At 25.5% G+C, this 15,690-nt stretch overlaps 1 protein-coding gene across 1 annotated transcript; it reads right to left on the bottom strand.

Moving 5' to 3' along the window:
* Positions 1 to 6,926: 6,926 nt before the first annotated feature.
* Positions 6,927 to 7,747, bottom strand: LOC139853980 (uncharacterized). Its single transcript, XM_071843317.1, has 2 exons — positions 7,706 to 7,747; positions 6,927 to 7,592 (listed from the first exon to the last, which is right to left on the bottom strand). The coding sequence occupies exons 1-2, from the start codon at positions 7,745 to 7,747 to the stop codon at positions 6,927 to 6,929; spliced, it is 708 nt and encodes a 235-aa protein (XP_071699418.1).
* Between the last annotated feature and the right edge of the window lie 7,943 nt (positions 7,748 to 15,690).

Raw genomic sequence — 15,690 nt, 5'->3', positions numbered from 1 at the left:
TAAAGAAACCCAAGACATTTAGTATTATTTTTATAGTATTAGTAGTACTTTTTGTATTATTATTAATTATTAGTATTAATAGTATTTTTATATTATTTATTATAATAATTATTATTATTAAAATTAGTGTTATTAGTATTATTATTAGTATTATCATTATTGGTATTACTAGTATTATTACTATTATTAGTATTATATTATTATTATTATGAGTATTACATATTTATAATAATAATAATAATAATTATTATTATTATTTATTAGTATTATGATTATTATTATTTTAATTATTATTAGTATGATCATTATTAGTATTACCATTAGAATTATTAGTATTACTATTATTTTAAATTTTGTTTATTATTATTATTATTATTATTATTATTATTATTATTATTATTATTATTATTATTATTATTATTATTATTATTATTATTAGTGTTATTATCATTAGTATAATTGGTAATATTATTAGTATTATTAGTATTTCAATTACTATATTATTAGAATTATTATTAGTAGTAGTATTAGTAATGTTATTATTATTATTACTAGTATTATTATTATTATTTTTATTATTTTTATAAATATTAATATTATTAGTATTTGTATTAGTATTATTGTTATTATCCTTTAATTACTAATACTTATAATACTAATAATTATTTTGGTATTATTAGTATTATCATTATTATTAGCATTATCATTAGCATTATTAGTATTACTATTAGCATTATTAGTATTAGTATAATTATTAAGATTATGATTATTATTAGTATTATAATTTTGCTCGTATTAGTATTATAATTTATTATTATTATTGTTGTTGTTGTTGTTATTACTAGTATTATTATTCATATTATTAGTATTATGATTATTATTATTTTTGGAATTATTAGTATTAGTATTACTTTAATTATTATTATTATTATTATTATTATTATTATTATTATTATTATTATCATTATTATTATTATTATTATTATTATTATTATTATTATTAGTACTTCTATTATTAGTATATTTAGTAATATTATTATTAATATTGTTATTAATATTATTATTAGTATATCATTGTTATTATGATTAGTATTAGCATTATGATTATTATTATTATTATTATTATTATTATTATTATTATTATTATTATTATTATTATTATTATTATTATTTTTATTATTATTATTATTATTATTATTATTATTATTATTATTATTATTATTATTATTATTATTATTATTATTATTATTATTATTATTATTATTATTATTATTATTAGTAGTAGTATTATCAATAGTATTATTTCTAATATTATTCGTATTGTCATTGTTTTTAGTATTATTAGTATTTGTAGTATTAGTATTATTAGTATTATCATTATTTAAGTATTATTATTATTATTATTATTATTATTATTATTATTATTATTATTATTATTATTATTATTATTATTATTGTTATTATTATTATTATTATTATTATTATTATTATTATTATTAATATTATTATTTGTATTATTATTATTATTATTATTATTATTATTATTATTATTATTATTATTATTATTATTATTATTATTATTATTATTATTATTATTAGTCGTAGTAGTAGTATTAGTATTATCAATAGTTTTTGTATTATTCGCATTATTATTATTATTATCATTATTATTATTATTATTATTATTATTATTATTATTATTATTATTATCAATAGTATTATTTGTAATATTATTAGTACTATCAATTGTATTATTAGTATTATTATTGGTATTTTCAATATTTTAATTCGTACAATTATTAATATTATTAGTATTATTACTATTAATAGTATTATCAAATATTAGTATCAATATTATTATTAGTATTATTAGTATTATTAATTTTATTTTTAGTATTACTACTATTAATTAGTATTATCAGTATTATTATTAGTAATCGTAGTACTTTTTGTATTATTATTATTATTATTATTATTATTATTATTATTATTATTATTATTATTATTATTATTATTATTATTATTAATATTATTAGTTTTATAAGTATATTATTTCTACTATTCAAATTAGTATTATTATTATTATTAGTATTGTTAGTATCATTAATAGTATATTTATTAGTAGTAGTATTAGTATTATTACTATTATTGTTATTGTTATTATTATTAATATTATTAATTATTAATATTTTTATGTATGTTATTAGTAGTAGTATTAGTATTATCAGTGTTGTAAACGGCGGCTGTCTCGGTAGTTGTGTCCAGTCCTCCGGTACGATGTTTGTTGGTTAGTGATCCGATGATAATATTCAAATGTTTGACACTTTGTTTTGATGATGACACCAAGTCGTATGTGCTTAAAAAGCCCATAGAACAACACATATTCATGAGCCTACACAATCTCTAGCAAACAACCAATACACATAATAACAAAGTCAAAAGAGTCATTTGTAAAATCCTGGATGAGCATGGCTAGGTCCACGGTCGACCACAGGACAGATCGTGGATGCCCTGTACCTTGGTTATGAGCAACAAGGTGCACGGTCGACTCCACGGTCAACCGTGGGTCGACTGCAGTTTTCTCTGTCCGAATTTTCTACAATTTTAGTTCGACCACTTCGGGACATCTGTAATTTATGAAAATTATTTAAACATGCTTAGAATAGTTGCCTCATTAAAGTTTAAATGATTTTCGGTCACTAAAACGCTAATCTTGGTTAATCACATGTAATGACGTCTTAACGACACTTTAGGTTGTAATCAATGTTTAACACATAAGTGTTGCTAAAAGTCCTTTTGCAAAGTTATCCTTTTTAAATCTAAAATAAATGTAGATATGATTAGGATGGTCATTAAAGTCCCAACTAAATAGATGCTTTCCACTTGATTAACTATTAAACATTACATATATGCTTAATAAGAGTTTAGTGTAAACTCCCAAAAGTCTTCATGTAAAACAAATGAGTCTTATTTGGAAGATTGCAAGTAACCAATGAATGCATGTACTTGCAAATCAAATGTTGACAAAAGCTTTGAAGACTTGTGATATGAAGTTTCGAAGTTTGTGGTTGTCAAGAATCAAAATTTTGCATTTGCCATAAAGAGAAATCAATGACACACCACTAGTACAATGAGACTTTCTTCTTTTAAGCCAAGTTCAACCTCAAAGAGTACATCCAAGATAAAAGGGGTAATGCAAGTATTTTCAGATGTTTTTGGCATCTAATTGCAGCCATCTAATAAGGGAAAATGACAAAGTTGAAGATCTCAAATGGCTACAAATTCAGAAGTCAGAGACCTACACAGTCGACCCATGGTCGACCGTGAGATGAGCCGCACGCATCCGGGTTTAATTTTCTCTTACCTATAAAAGCTAAACTTTGGAGCACTTGAAGACTCACCTCTTGCACTTATATTTCCATACATTTACTGATATCATTCAAATACTATTGTAATCTATTTGGAGTGATTCTAGCAAGAGTGATTGTAAACTTAGTTGTGAGTTTACTTGTAAACTATTTTCTTATAGGGATTTAGAAGATAGTTGAGATATTACTTAGTTGGAGCATTAGGATTTTGTGGTAAGAGCATTTAATGATTGTGAATTCTACAAATGGACGTAAGGGTTCATAAGTTGCGGCTTATCGAGGAGCTAGTGTTGTATCCGGACACTCCCGAACCACTATAAATCTTTGTGTTTGTTCTCTTACCCCTTATCTTTGCAATTAATTTACTTGTTAACAAACAAATCAAATCACACTATAGTAATCACAAGTTCTAAATCTAAAAAGTTTAAAAAAATCACATTAAGTAACTATTCACCCTCCATCTAGTTACTTACAACATTTTTTTACTATTCCCTCCCGACTTGAAGAAGAACGTCTAATAAGGCAGTCAACTGTCAAAATTCAGGTCAAAGTCGGGAAACGTTAGGTCAAGGTTGACTTTTTGTATCCCTTAAAGAAAAGTTAATAAAGAAATTCTAATCGAAGAAAACATTATTAAAAAAACCTATATATTCTGTAAATTAAGACAACATAATCTTATTTGTAAATCTTTTATATTTAAAATATCCTTATTTTAAAGTATTTATGTTCGAAATATCAATATCCAGTGTATTTATATTTGAAAGTCAAGGTTGGTCAACTCCCGGCTCGTCTCCCGCCGCGTCCCCGTCTCGACCGACTCTTCCCTCCAAGGTCTCCACCGACGCGTCACCGACGCGTGTCTTTTACAACCTTGAGTATTATATTAGTATGATTATTATTATTATTAGAAATATATTATTATTAGTATTATCGTTATTATTATTATTATTATTATGATAACAATAATAATAATAATAATTATTATTATTATGATTATTACTATTACTAATATTAATATTATTATTATTATTTAAAAAGTTGTAAGGTTTTCCATTTTCGGGTTACCCGAAAATGGTGAGTAATTCGACCTCATACTCTATTGTAAGCAGCCCACCAAGAAAACTCCTTGGTTGTTTTCAACTTTTCCCTCGCCCCAAATTATTATTATTATTCATATTATTATTAGTATTATCATCATTATTATTAACATCATCATCATTATTATTATTATTATTATTATTATTATTATTATTATTATTATTATTATTATTATTATTATTATTATTATTATTATTATTATTATTATTATTATTATTATTATTATTATTATTATTATTATTAGTAGGAATATTATTCGCATTATTATTATTTTAAGAATTATTAGGTTCAATAGTATTTCTATTCGTATTATTATTAGTAGTATTATTATTATTATTATTAGTAGTATTATCAGTAATGCTAGTAATTTGTTTAGTATTATGATTAGTAGTATTAATATTAATAGTATTTTTTGTATTATTTTCATTATTATTGATATTAGTATTATTAGTATTATCAGTATTACTAATATTATTGGTAAATTTTAGTATTATTAGTATTATCATTATTAGTATTAATTACTACTATTATTAATATATTGGTAATATTACTTTCATTAGTACTATTTGTATCATATTTAGTATTATTATTAGTATCATTAATAGTATTACTACTTCTATTATATTTTTAGTATTATTACTATTATTAGTATTATTATTATTATTATTATTATTATTATTATTATTATTATTATTATTATTATTATTATTATTATTATTATTATTATTATTATTATTATTATTATTATTATTATTAATATTTTAGTATTATTATTAGTGTTACTACAATTAATAATATTATTAGTATTATTACCATTATTAGTTTTATCATTATTATTATTAGTACTTTTATTCGTATTATTATTAGTATTATTATTACTTTTAGTATTATTATTATTATTATCATTATTAGTATTACTTGTATTATTATTATTATTATTATTATTATTATTATTATTATTATTATTATTATTATTATTATTATTAATCAGTATTATTATTATTATTATTATTATTATTAGTATTAATTTATTATTATTATTATTATTATTATTTTTATTAGTATTATAATTTTATATTTATTTGTATTACTGTTATTATTATCTTTAGTAGAAATATTATTATTATTATTATTATTATTATTATTATTATTATTATTATTATTATTATTATTATTATTATTATTATTATTATTATTGTTATTATTATTATTATTATTATTATTATTATTATTATTATTGTTATTATTATTATTATTATTATTATTATTATTATTATTATTATTATCATTATCATTATTAGTATTAGTATTATTATTATTATTATTATTATTATTATTATTATTATTATTATTATTATTATTATTATTATTATTATTATTATTATTATTATTATTATTATTATTATTATTATTATTATTATTATTATTATTATTATTGTTATTATTATTATTGTTATTATCATTAGTATTATTATTATTATTATTATTATTATTATTATTATTATTATTGTTATTATTATTATTATTATTATTATTATTATTATTATTATTATTATTATCATTATCATTATTATTATTAGTATTATTATTATTATTATTATTATTATTATTATTATTATTATTATTATTATTATTATTATTATTAGTTATTAGTGTTATTTGTATTATTAATATTATATTATTATTTTTGTTATTATCATTAGTAGTATTAGTATTATGATTAGTATTATTTGTATTATCATTAGTATTATGATTATGATTATTATTATTATTATTATTATTATTATTATTATTATTATTATTATTATTATTATTATTATTATCATTATTATTTTTAGTAGTAGTAGCAGTAGCAGTAGCAATATCATTATTAGTAGTATTATCATTATTTTTAATATTATCTTTATATTTAGTGTTATTAGTATTAGTAGTTTTTGTTCTTATTGGTATTATTATTAGTGTCAAAATTAGTAATAGTGTTGTTAGTAATGTAATTTGTATTATTATTATTATTATTATTATTATTATTATTATTATTATTATTATTATTATTATTATTATTATTATTATTATTATTATTATTATTATTATTATTATTATTATTGTTATTATTATTATTATTGTTATTATTATTATTATTATTATTATTATTATTATTATTATTATTATTATTATTATTATTATTATTATTATTATTATTATTAGAATTAGAATTAGAATTAGTATTACTATTATTTTTATTTTATTTTTTGAAAAGCAAGCAATATATAAATATAAAAAACTACATGTAACGCAGAAAAATGGGCAAAAAAAGAAAGTTACAAATGTAAAAGGAGCCCATAGCTGCACGAGAATGAAAAGAAACACCACTATATTTTACATAATCAACTTGACTTAATTAACCTACCCCCGTTCTGGGTTGTTTGACATAGTCACATAGAAGCCCGGATTGATGATCCATTAGTGCCACTCCAATAGATCCTTCTCGAGACGATTCGAAAGCCACCTGAAACTCAATGTTTGCGACTTGGATAAGATAATTGAAATGTTCCACTCTTTCTTTTTAAACACTTTGTTATTCCTTTCCTTCCATAACGCATAACAACAAACCCACTTCACAGATTCCCATATTGTTTCCCCATGTTTCGAGAATGAACCAAAGATTGTATACGTGACAAGAGGATCGAGAGAGTTTAAACTGCTATCTAAGATATTCCACCATTTTAAAAAGGCTTTCCAGAATTCAACCACTTTTTTGCACTTAGACAATGAATGATCCACATTTTCGATTTCTTCCTCACAAAGCGAATATAAGATTGAGTCTAAGTCCATACCTCTCTTATCAAGTTCAGAACTCACCGATAGACGTTTAGGCTTTGCTCTCCAAGCAAAAATTTCAACTTTTTGAGGAATAGATTTATTTCTAATCGTTTCAGCAAAATGATTACCTGGTAGTAGCCTTTTCCCGTCAATAAATAACGTGAGATTCTTCGAAGTAAAAATACCATCAGAACCTAGGCTCCATCTCCAATTGTCATGCGAGCTGGGCTGAAGTCGAACAATTGAAATCAGTTTTGACAGCTCTTCGATATCAGTTAAAGCTCTGCCACGAGAGTTACGAATCCACTGCCAATATATTGAGATTCCCTCCTCATTTTATCGAATCATGTCTAGTACCGTAGCATCCTTTAACCTTTTGAATGCATATAGTCTACTAAAAATATCCTTGAATGGTGCACATCCAAACCATATGTCTGACCAAAATTTGATAGAGCTTCCATTCCCGATGTCTTTGACGAACGAATAAGAGAATGCAATATTCGTATTATCAATCGAACAGCCTACTTTAATTATGCTGGCCCAAGTTGAGCCGCCACTAGGAAAATGAAAATTATTAGTATTAACCAACCCCCACCCGGCCCATAAATGCTAAAGATAATTTTGGCCTATAATGTATTGTGGCCCGTTTTGAAACGCCACCACCACTTGTCTAGTAGTGCTAAATTCTTTGACATTAAAGAACCAATATTTAACCCCCGACCCATATGATTATATATATATATATATATATATATATATATATATATATATATATATATATATATATATATACACACACACACACACACACACACCCCTAACTACATCCTTGCATATATATATATATATATATATATATATATATATATATATATATATATATATATATATATATATATATATATATATATATAGGGGGAGATTAAGGGATAAGCACCAAATTGGGGATAAGGGGATAAGTGAATCCTAGCCGCAGATTTCATCTGACTAAAAAATAACGCGGAAGGGCATTTTTGTCCAAACACAAAATATTAATTATTATTAAAATAAAATAAAAAATAACAAAAAACATGAAAATAGGGTTTTATCTGCAGATCAAAGCATTCATTCATTGTTACATTCAACATCAGAAACATCAATCGCGATTAGAATTGAGAAATTCAAGTCATAAAAATCGAAAAATAACATTGAACGTAAATGAATCGCGACAAGGTATATTCAACACTCACTAAGAAATATATTCTGAATACGTGAGACATTTAAGATTCATATTGATTCATCTTATAAAAAAAATACATATGAAAAAAAACTGCAGATGACTGGCGAAGAAGATAGAAAAGGAAAAAAAATCAGCAGATAAAGGGAAAGGTAACGCAAAAAAATTTCAAAAAATAGGTACGAATATGTTTTGATATTCATATTGAATTGTATATTCATATTAAATTGAATGCATCACACTGTGAATTTTTGTTAAGTAGGTGATAGATTCAGATATAAAAACATTCAGTTGGACCTACTAATGTATTTATTATCTAACATACAATCGATGTGTGTTAATAAAAATCATAAAACTGTGTATTCATATTGAATTGTATATTTGTATTGATCTGAATATATCGTACTTTTTATATGAAAAATGTATTGAAACTCGAAAAATAAAAAATAATAACATACGTTAGATGTATGTTAAAGTAGCTGATAGATTCATATATAAGATCATTCAATTGGACTATATGAATGTATTGATTATATAACATACAGTTGACGTATGTTAATAATCATACGTTAGATGTATGTTAAAAATAAAAAAAGGATAACATACATCATATGTAAGTTAATTAACTGATAGATCCAGATATAAAATCATTCAGTTTAGGATATGAAATTAGTAATTTCATAATATACAAATGATGTATGTTAATAAAACAGTATGTATAGAATAAATTTTTTAACATACATTTAATGCATTTAATGTATGTTATTAAGAATTTGTCATGTAATGTATGAATATGTGATTTAAAAACAATTATGAACTTTAATCAACTATATTTTCTGCTAAATTGTTGCAGGTTTGAAACAACTTTTAGTAAGTAAGAGACAAAAACTAACTACTTCTACTAAAGAAGACATTAAGATACTGGAGAAAGTAATGTTTGAAATACTTAAAAAGAAATTCAACATAATACCAAATAAAAATCCACAATCTATTGTGAATAATAATAATTTTGGAGAAGGAACTAGTGGAACAAAGAAGGAAAAAAAGAAATTATAGAGAAAAAAATATAAAGAAGTTGAGGGTGAAAATAACAAGAAGGAAAAGGAAGAAGAAAGCAAGGTTGATCAGATGATGTCTTTGAAAGACCACAGATCAAGAAAATAGTGGAACAAGGTATTATTTATTTTTTTTAAAAATGACACCTGTTACTGTTTTTATCTCTTAATTTGATAACTTAAATTACAGAATGTATATAAAAATTATTGAAATAGGTAGAAGTGAACAAAACATAAAGGAAAGAACAACTTATCAAAGGAAAGGTGATAAGACAGACAAACGTGCAAGTAATGAGAAGAAGGAAGATGAAGACAAAAAGAAAGCAAGTTCAAGTGATGACTCAAAATAACCTCAAGTAAAAACCAAAAAAGAATCTGGTAAGATTCATCTTTAACAGTTATTAGTTTGTAAAAAAGTGCTTCAACTAACAAAATGATAATAAATTTACAGATGAAGATAGCATAACCTCAAGATCATCACCAAAGTGTGTATACACAGCAATACAATAGATGAATGATGAATAAAAGAGAAAAGTGAAAGAAATTGGATTTGGGTCGATCTTAGCGTTGAAGTTTTCTGAAAATAAGTTGAAGCTTGGTTACTATCTTGTAGATAAGTTTGATGAAAAGTCATCAACACTGAACCTGAAAAACGGATCAATAAAAATTTCAAAGAAAACAATTCATGATGTACTTGGTGTTCCGATTGGTGGATCAAAGATTCAAAGATTTGATCGAACTGACCCAGATGATCCAATAACAATTTCCTGGAAAAATCAGTTTACAAAAAAGAAACAAGGGATCCGAGTAGGAGAAGTGGTTGAATATATGAAAGAACACGCAGAAGCTGACAGAATGTTTGTGTTAAATTTTCTTGTTGTTTTTGTAACTACAATGGCTGAAGGGATGCAGCTTGGAATATGCAACACAAAATTCTTACCATGTATCAAAAGTGAAACAGATGTATCAAAACTAGATTGGTGTGAATATATCTACCAATCTCTACTTCAGAGCAAGGATGGATGGAGCAGAGAACAGTTTTATAACGGGCCATTAACGTTTCTTATTGTAAGTAAATTGTAGCGACCCTGGATTTCCCAACGTTTATTTATTAATAATTATTATTATTAATACGTATGATAAAACGAATGTATGTTATCACATTTACATGTTACCATGATTGCCCGTACTTGACTTTTAAGTGCCCGAAACGTCTTTGTGACACACGAAACTTCACGAATAATATTTTAAAGTATTATTTGCATTCATGATTAAGTTTTATTAATCATTTTAATTAACTAAAGTTATTAGTTAGTTACTTGGGCTTTTAATTGGATTAACTTGTTAATTACATGCATACTTGGGCTTTTAATTGAACTTGGGCCATTATTAGTATTAGTGGACTTTAGAAGCCCACCCTACATTTTAAGTGGACTAACTAGCCACTCTTTCACTTGTAAGTATCAATTAGATCATGAACTAGTTAGTTAAAAAGGACTTGGAATCTAGTTGCACACCTTCCCCATGCATGCACCCTTAATATCCATCTTTTGTAAGCTTTTCATCCAAGTATCCAACAAACAAACTTCTCCCTCCATTTTGCTGCAGCAAAACTATGAGGTTGAGGGCACCATATGGGAAGTTTTGATTTCATTATTCATCACTTCATTCATTTGCATTTCTCTCTCAAAAACACACACACATACTTGCTTCATTTCTCTCTCAACTCTTTCTACATTCTTGTAAGAACATGAAGCTTTTCTTCCTTTCTTTTCTCTTGTAAAACCGTAGCATATGCTACCTATATCATCATCATCATTTGTTGTTGTTTGATTACTTGTTGTTGTTAGTTTATTACATATAATTGTTAGTTGTTCTTTACTAGTTACAAGATCAAACTTACTAGTTTGATTCTTCATAATATCTTGTATTTATCAAGAACATAAGAACATAAACTCACTAGTTTATGATTCTACTTTTATTGTTTCAAAAGTTTGTAAATTCTTGTGTTGTAACTCATACTTGTAGTTCTTGAAGTAAACTTAAAGTTTGCTTCACTTAAAGATCAAACCTTGGTTGAATCTTTAAAAGTATGAACAAACCATGAACCTTTTACTTGTTTATTTAGTTTTACTTGCACTTTAATTTTATGATTTTGGTTGTTGTTGGTCAAGTACTACAAATTAGTCTTGATCTCATATCTCTTGGAACTAAAAGTTAACTTGAAAGTTCAAGAACATTTAAATAAGTTTTCTTTAAAAATAACTTTGTATACTTATGCTTGATCTAGACTTTTGGGTCTTGGATCTTCAAAATCTAACTAAGAACTATGTTCTACATCTTAAGATCTTGATTAGTTAGTTTACTTTCAAGTTTGTAACTTGTTATTAGCTTTAAAGTTCATGTATGTGTTAGATCTAAGACTTTGATGTAACTTTGGTTCATCAAACTTCATACAACTCTTAAGTGAGTTGTGCTTCATGTCTTAGACTTGCACTTAGGTTATGATGGTCAAATATTGGTCAAGATGATGTAGACACATCAATGAGTTGTACACTTGAAGCTATATGCATCAAGGATGAGAACCGTGATGAACATCAAGCACCAAGACAACCGGAACTCACTTAAACTTACTGTTTCTGTCCAAACCCTACTGACCTGCTGTTTCTGTAACAGACCAGTAGACCTGGGCTACTGAGACCATGATTTTTTATAGAAATTTTCGAGTAGATAACTTTTCATATAGGACTCGTCTTAATCCGAGTTACGGTTTAGGATTTATGGCCCTCCGATCGTCACTATGTCCTTTAACGTTGTGCAGAAATTTCTGACCTACTCGCACTTAGACCGTCGCCACGGTCAAACGAAGACGAGTTTTCTTCTGTAAATTTTACCACACTTAAGGGACTCATATACGGAGCCATGGCCACTGGTCTCACCTTATTTCAGTAAGGGTAGAGGCCGTGGTGACTGACTGAAGTCAGTCTTTGTTTTAAACTACTTTCATAAACGAAACTTACTTTACGCCTTTTGTTTGATGATGAATGATGATGACCCTTAAGACCTTATTTACATACTTTTAAACCTATTAAGTTGATTTACTGACTTAGTACTATTTGACTTAGGTTGAGGACTTTCGGACCGATTACTTGCACACCTTTTCCGAACCGACTTTACGACTACATTATCATTGTGAGTTATAGCATTCCCTTTTTACTTTAACTTATTTTGGGAACTGAGAATACATGCGGATTTTATGTTTTACATACTAGGCACGAGTACTTAAACTTATATATGTGTGGGTTATAAAACAGCATAAACATTCCCTTTAGCTCGGTAACGTTTAATCATTGGTTTTTGAACCGTGAACGCGAATCTTAGATATGGATCCATAGGGTTTGACATCCCCACTCGGGCTAGTAGCGCTAGTAGCGCTAGCATTTAATGAGTGTTTAATACTTCGTAGACATACGCACTTGCCAAGTGTACTTTCAGGGGGTATAAACGTTAAGTTAGTTACCAAGTGCTCACAGTTAACATATACTTTATCATACTGTTTTGAAACGCTCTTTGTAGCACTGAAATCTCGTGGCCTACCTTACATACTGTTATACTTAAACTATAGCTCACCAACCTTTGTGTTGACGTTTTCAAGCATGTTTTTCTCAGGTGCTTGAGGTTAGCTTCCGCTATGTACTAGTCGTGCTGTAGACACCCGCTGCTTAGAGTTGCTATCGCATGAACTACTTTATTTTTGCATTCAAACATTCGTACTTTTGAACTATGACTTATAACGACCATTGTAGTCACATACACTTATTATTTGCTTCTACTTAGTGAAGCATGCTTTTGGATTGTAAAACATTCGATGTTGGTTTAGACATCACTTTATTAATGAATGCAAACTCTTTTGAAAATGCATATAGTACTTAACCTTGTAATGATCCTGTTGTTGATGATTCGTACACGATGGTTTTGTACGGGGCATCACATAAATATTTATAAAAAAATTGTTGAATATGATTGTGTAATTATATGATACATAAAAATGTAAAACTGACAAATTAGTTTTTGGATAACAGCTGCTATATTTAGACATAGTCAAATGTACAGGATTTGAATATAAACGCAAGGTGGCAGTGACTGAAAGATGGTCATCTGAAGACATAAAAAAAAGACTTGAAATGGAGATGGAAAATGGTGAATTTGGTGAAGGTTTAATAGATGATGACGATGATGATAATGATGAGAGTGAAAATAAGTTGAATGAACATTGTAAGCAAGATTTGGGCCAACTGAATTATGAATGCCTACTAACACCAGATTCTGAACTGGTAAAAATATAGTTTTATTATTTAGTTGATGAATATGAATAATAACATTATTAATATGGATTTAAAAAATATACAGCAATACATCACATGTTTGGAGCTCAGATACGAACATATTATGGAAGAAATTGAAGGAATAAAGAAGGTTTTTGAAACTGCAAATAATATGTATGGAAAGAGTAAAGAGATTTGTGAATGGAAAACAAAGATTACAAAATTGATTCAAGGAAATTCAAGTCATGAAAATGAAGTAACTGAACCAGTTGATCGAGAGATTAAAATTCAAGATGAAGTTGAACCATTTACAGGAATTATAAAGACATATTTGTATACGCTTATGTATGCCGATAACAATACAAATTTAGAATCTAAAGGAAAATAAAAAATGATTGAAGATTCATGCATACCATCTTTTGACCTTGGAATCGACTTCAATTTGGTTCATAGCCCACAGCAAGTACAAACCTGGGAAATAGTTGATGCACAACGTGAAGTTACTATAATAGAGAATGATTTATCAACATTCATGTACTGTTTTGTTGATCTACCAACGTAAGTATATATTATAAAAGTATCAATATGTTTAATATAAATGCATTATAATTATATATTTGAAAATGACTAAATTTGATTTGAATAATAGCAAACAAGTATTCAAATCTGAAAAAGGTAAGGTGCTGAACAGAATTCAGATTGGAAGTTTGCTACACCCATCAAGAATCTCAGTCTCTATTATCGATTGCTGGACATTGATAATAAACCATGAAGAAAAAATGAACAAAACAAGAAAACATACAAGACATCTGATGGAGGCTTCAATCTTGTTAAGATACATATAATATATGTTATTTATTTTTATACATACATCAAATGTATGCTGTTCTAATATATTTTTTAAATAATACATTGACTGAAGACTGGAGATATGCTGAATGAGAATGGGTACAAACATGAAACCTATATTAAATTCAGGGAAAATGTTATTCGACAATTAACATTGGAGGGCAAAGATTCGACATTTGCTGATACAATACTAGTAAACTTTATACAAATTTTACAGTATATAAAATATAGAAAATTAAATATAGATTATTTATTATTAATGAATAATAAGAACGATGAGAACATACGCATACAGCTGACGTTTTGGAAAAATTGAAATTATTCTAGGTGATCATCCCCGTTGTGAAAAATGCAATGAATTTCATAATGTGTTTCAATTTGATGACATCAAAGATTGAGATCTTAGACCATTGCAGAGCTGTACACTCAATTGAATTCAAATATGGCTGTTCTCTAAAGGTTTTGGTAAGAAATTATATTAATAATCAAGTTGATATCAACAAACTATTTGCAGGGAAAAAAATCATAGAAAATTAACTAAGAAAAAAAATCAAAGTGTAGATATTTTGTTTTCAAAGTATCTAAAAGAGTTTGAACACGTCAAAGCTGAATTGATCAAATATTCTGAACCGAAACGAAAGATGATGAAATAGGGAACAAGATCAGATAACTTGGGATATTCAGTGTTAACGATGATGATTATTGAAAGCTACATGGGGGGAAGAAAATTATGATTGTTATTTAATGGATGATGAATTGCAACTGGATGCTCAAGTTGAAAAAACCTAAGAAAGAAATATGCAACGAAGATAGTTCTTAGTGACAAAAATCTGCTTAAAGAGGAAGTATTCAAAGACATTCAGAGCTTTAATCTTCATAACACCGAAGAAAAAAAAGAATTGATTCGTGAACGCGCAAGAACTGAGAGTTATACCTACTTCCAAAACAAAAAATACTAT

The sequence above is a fragment of the Rutidosis leptorrhynchoides genome, chromosome 1 (genome assembly GCF_046630445.1).
Source record: "Rutidosis leptorrhynchoides isolate AG116_Rl617_1_P2 chromosome 1, CSIRO_AGI_Rlap_v1, whole genome shotgun sequence".
NCBI classification, from domain to species: domain Eukaryota; kingdom Viridiplantae; phylum Streptophyta; class Magnoliopsida; order Asterales; family Asteraceae; genus Rutidosis; species Rutidosis leptorrhynchoides.
The sequence above is the reverse complement of the archived record's forward strand: the minus strand, read 5'-3'. Positions and strand labels throughout refer to the sequence as shown.

Bases quoted from the DNA above. Each gene is read 5' to 3' on its own strand.
- LOC139853980 (XM_071843317.1), bottom strand. From the start codon at position 7,747: ATGGAAGCTCTATCAAATTTTGGTCAGACATATGGTTTGGAT. The intron at 7,593-7,705 runs GTGCACCATTCA...ATATATTGGCAG, and splicing joins GTCAGACATATGGTTTGGAT to TGGATTCGTAACTCTCGTGG.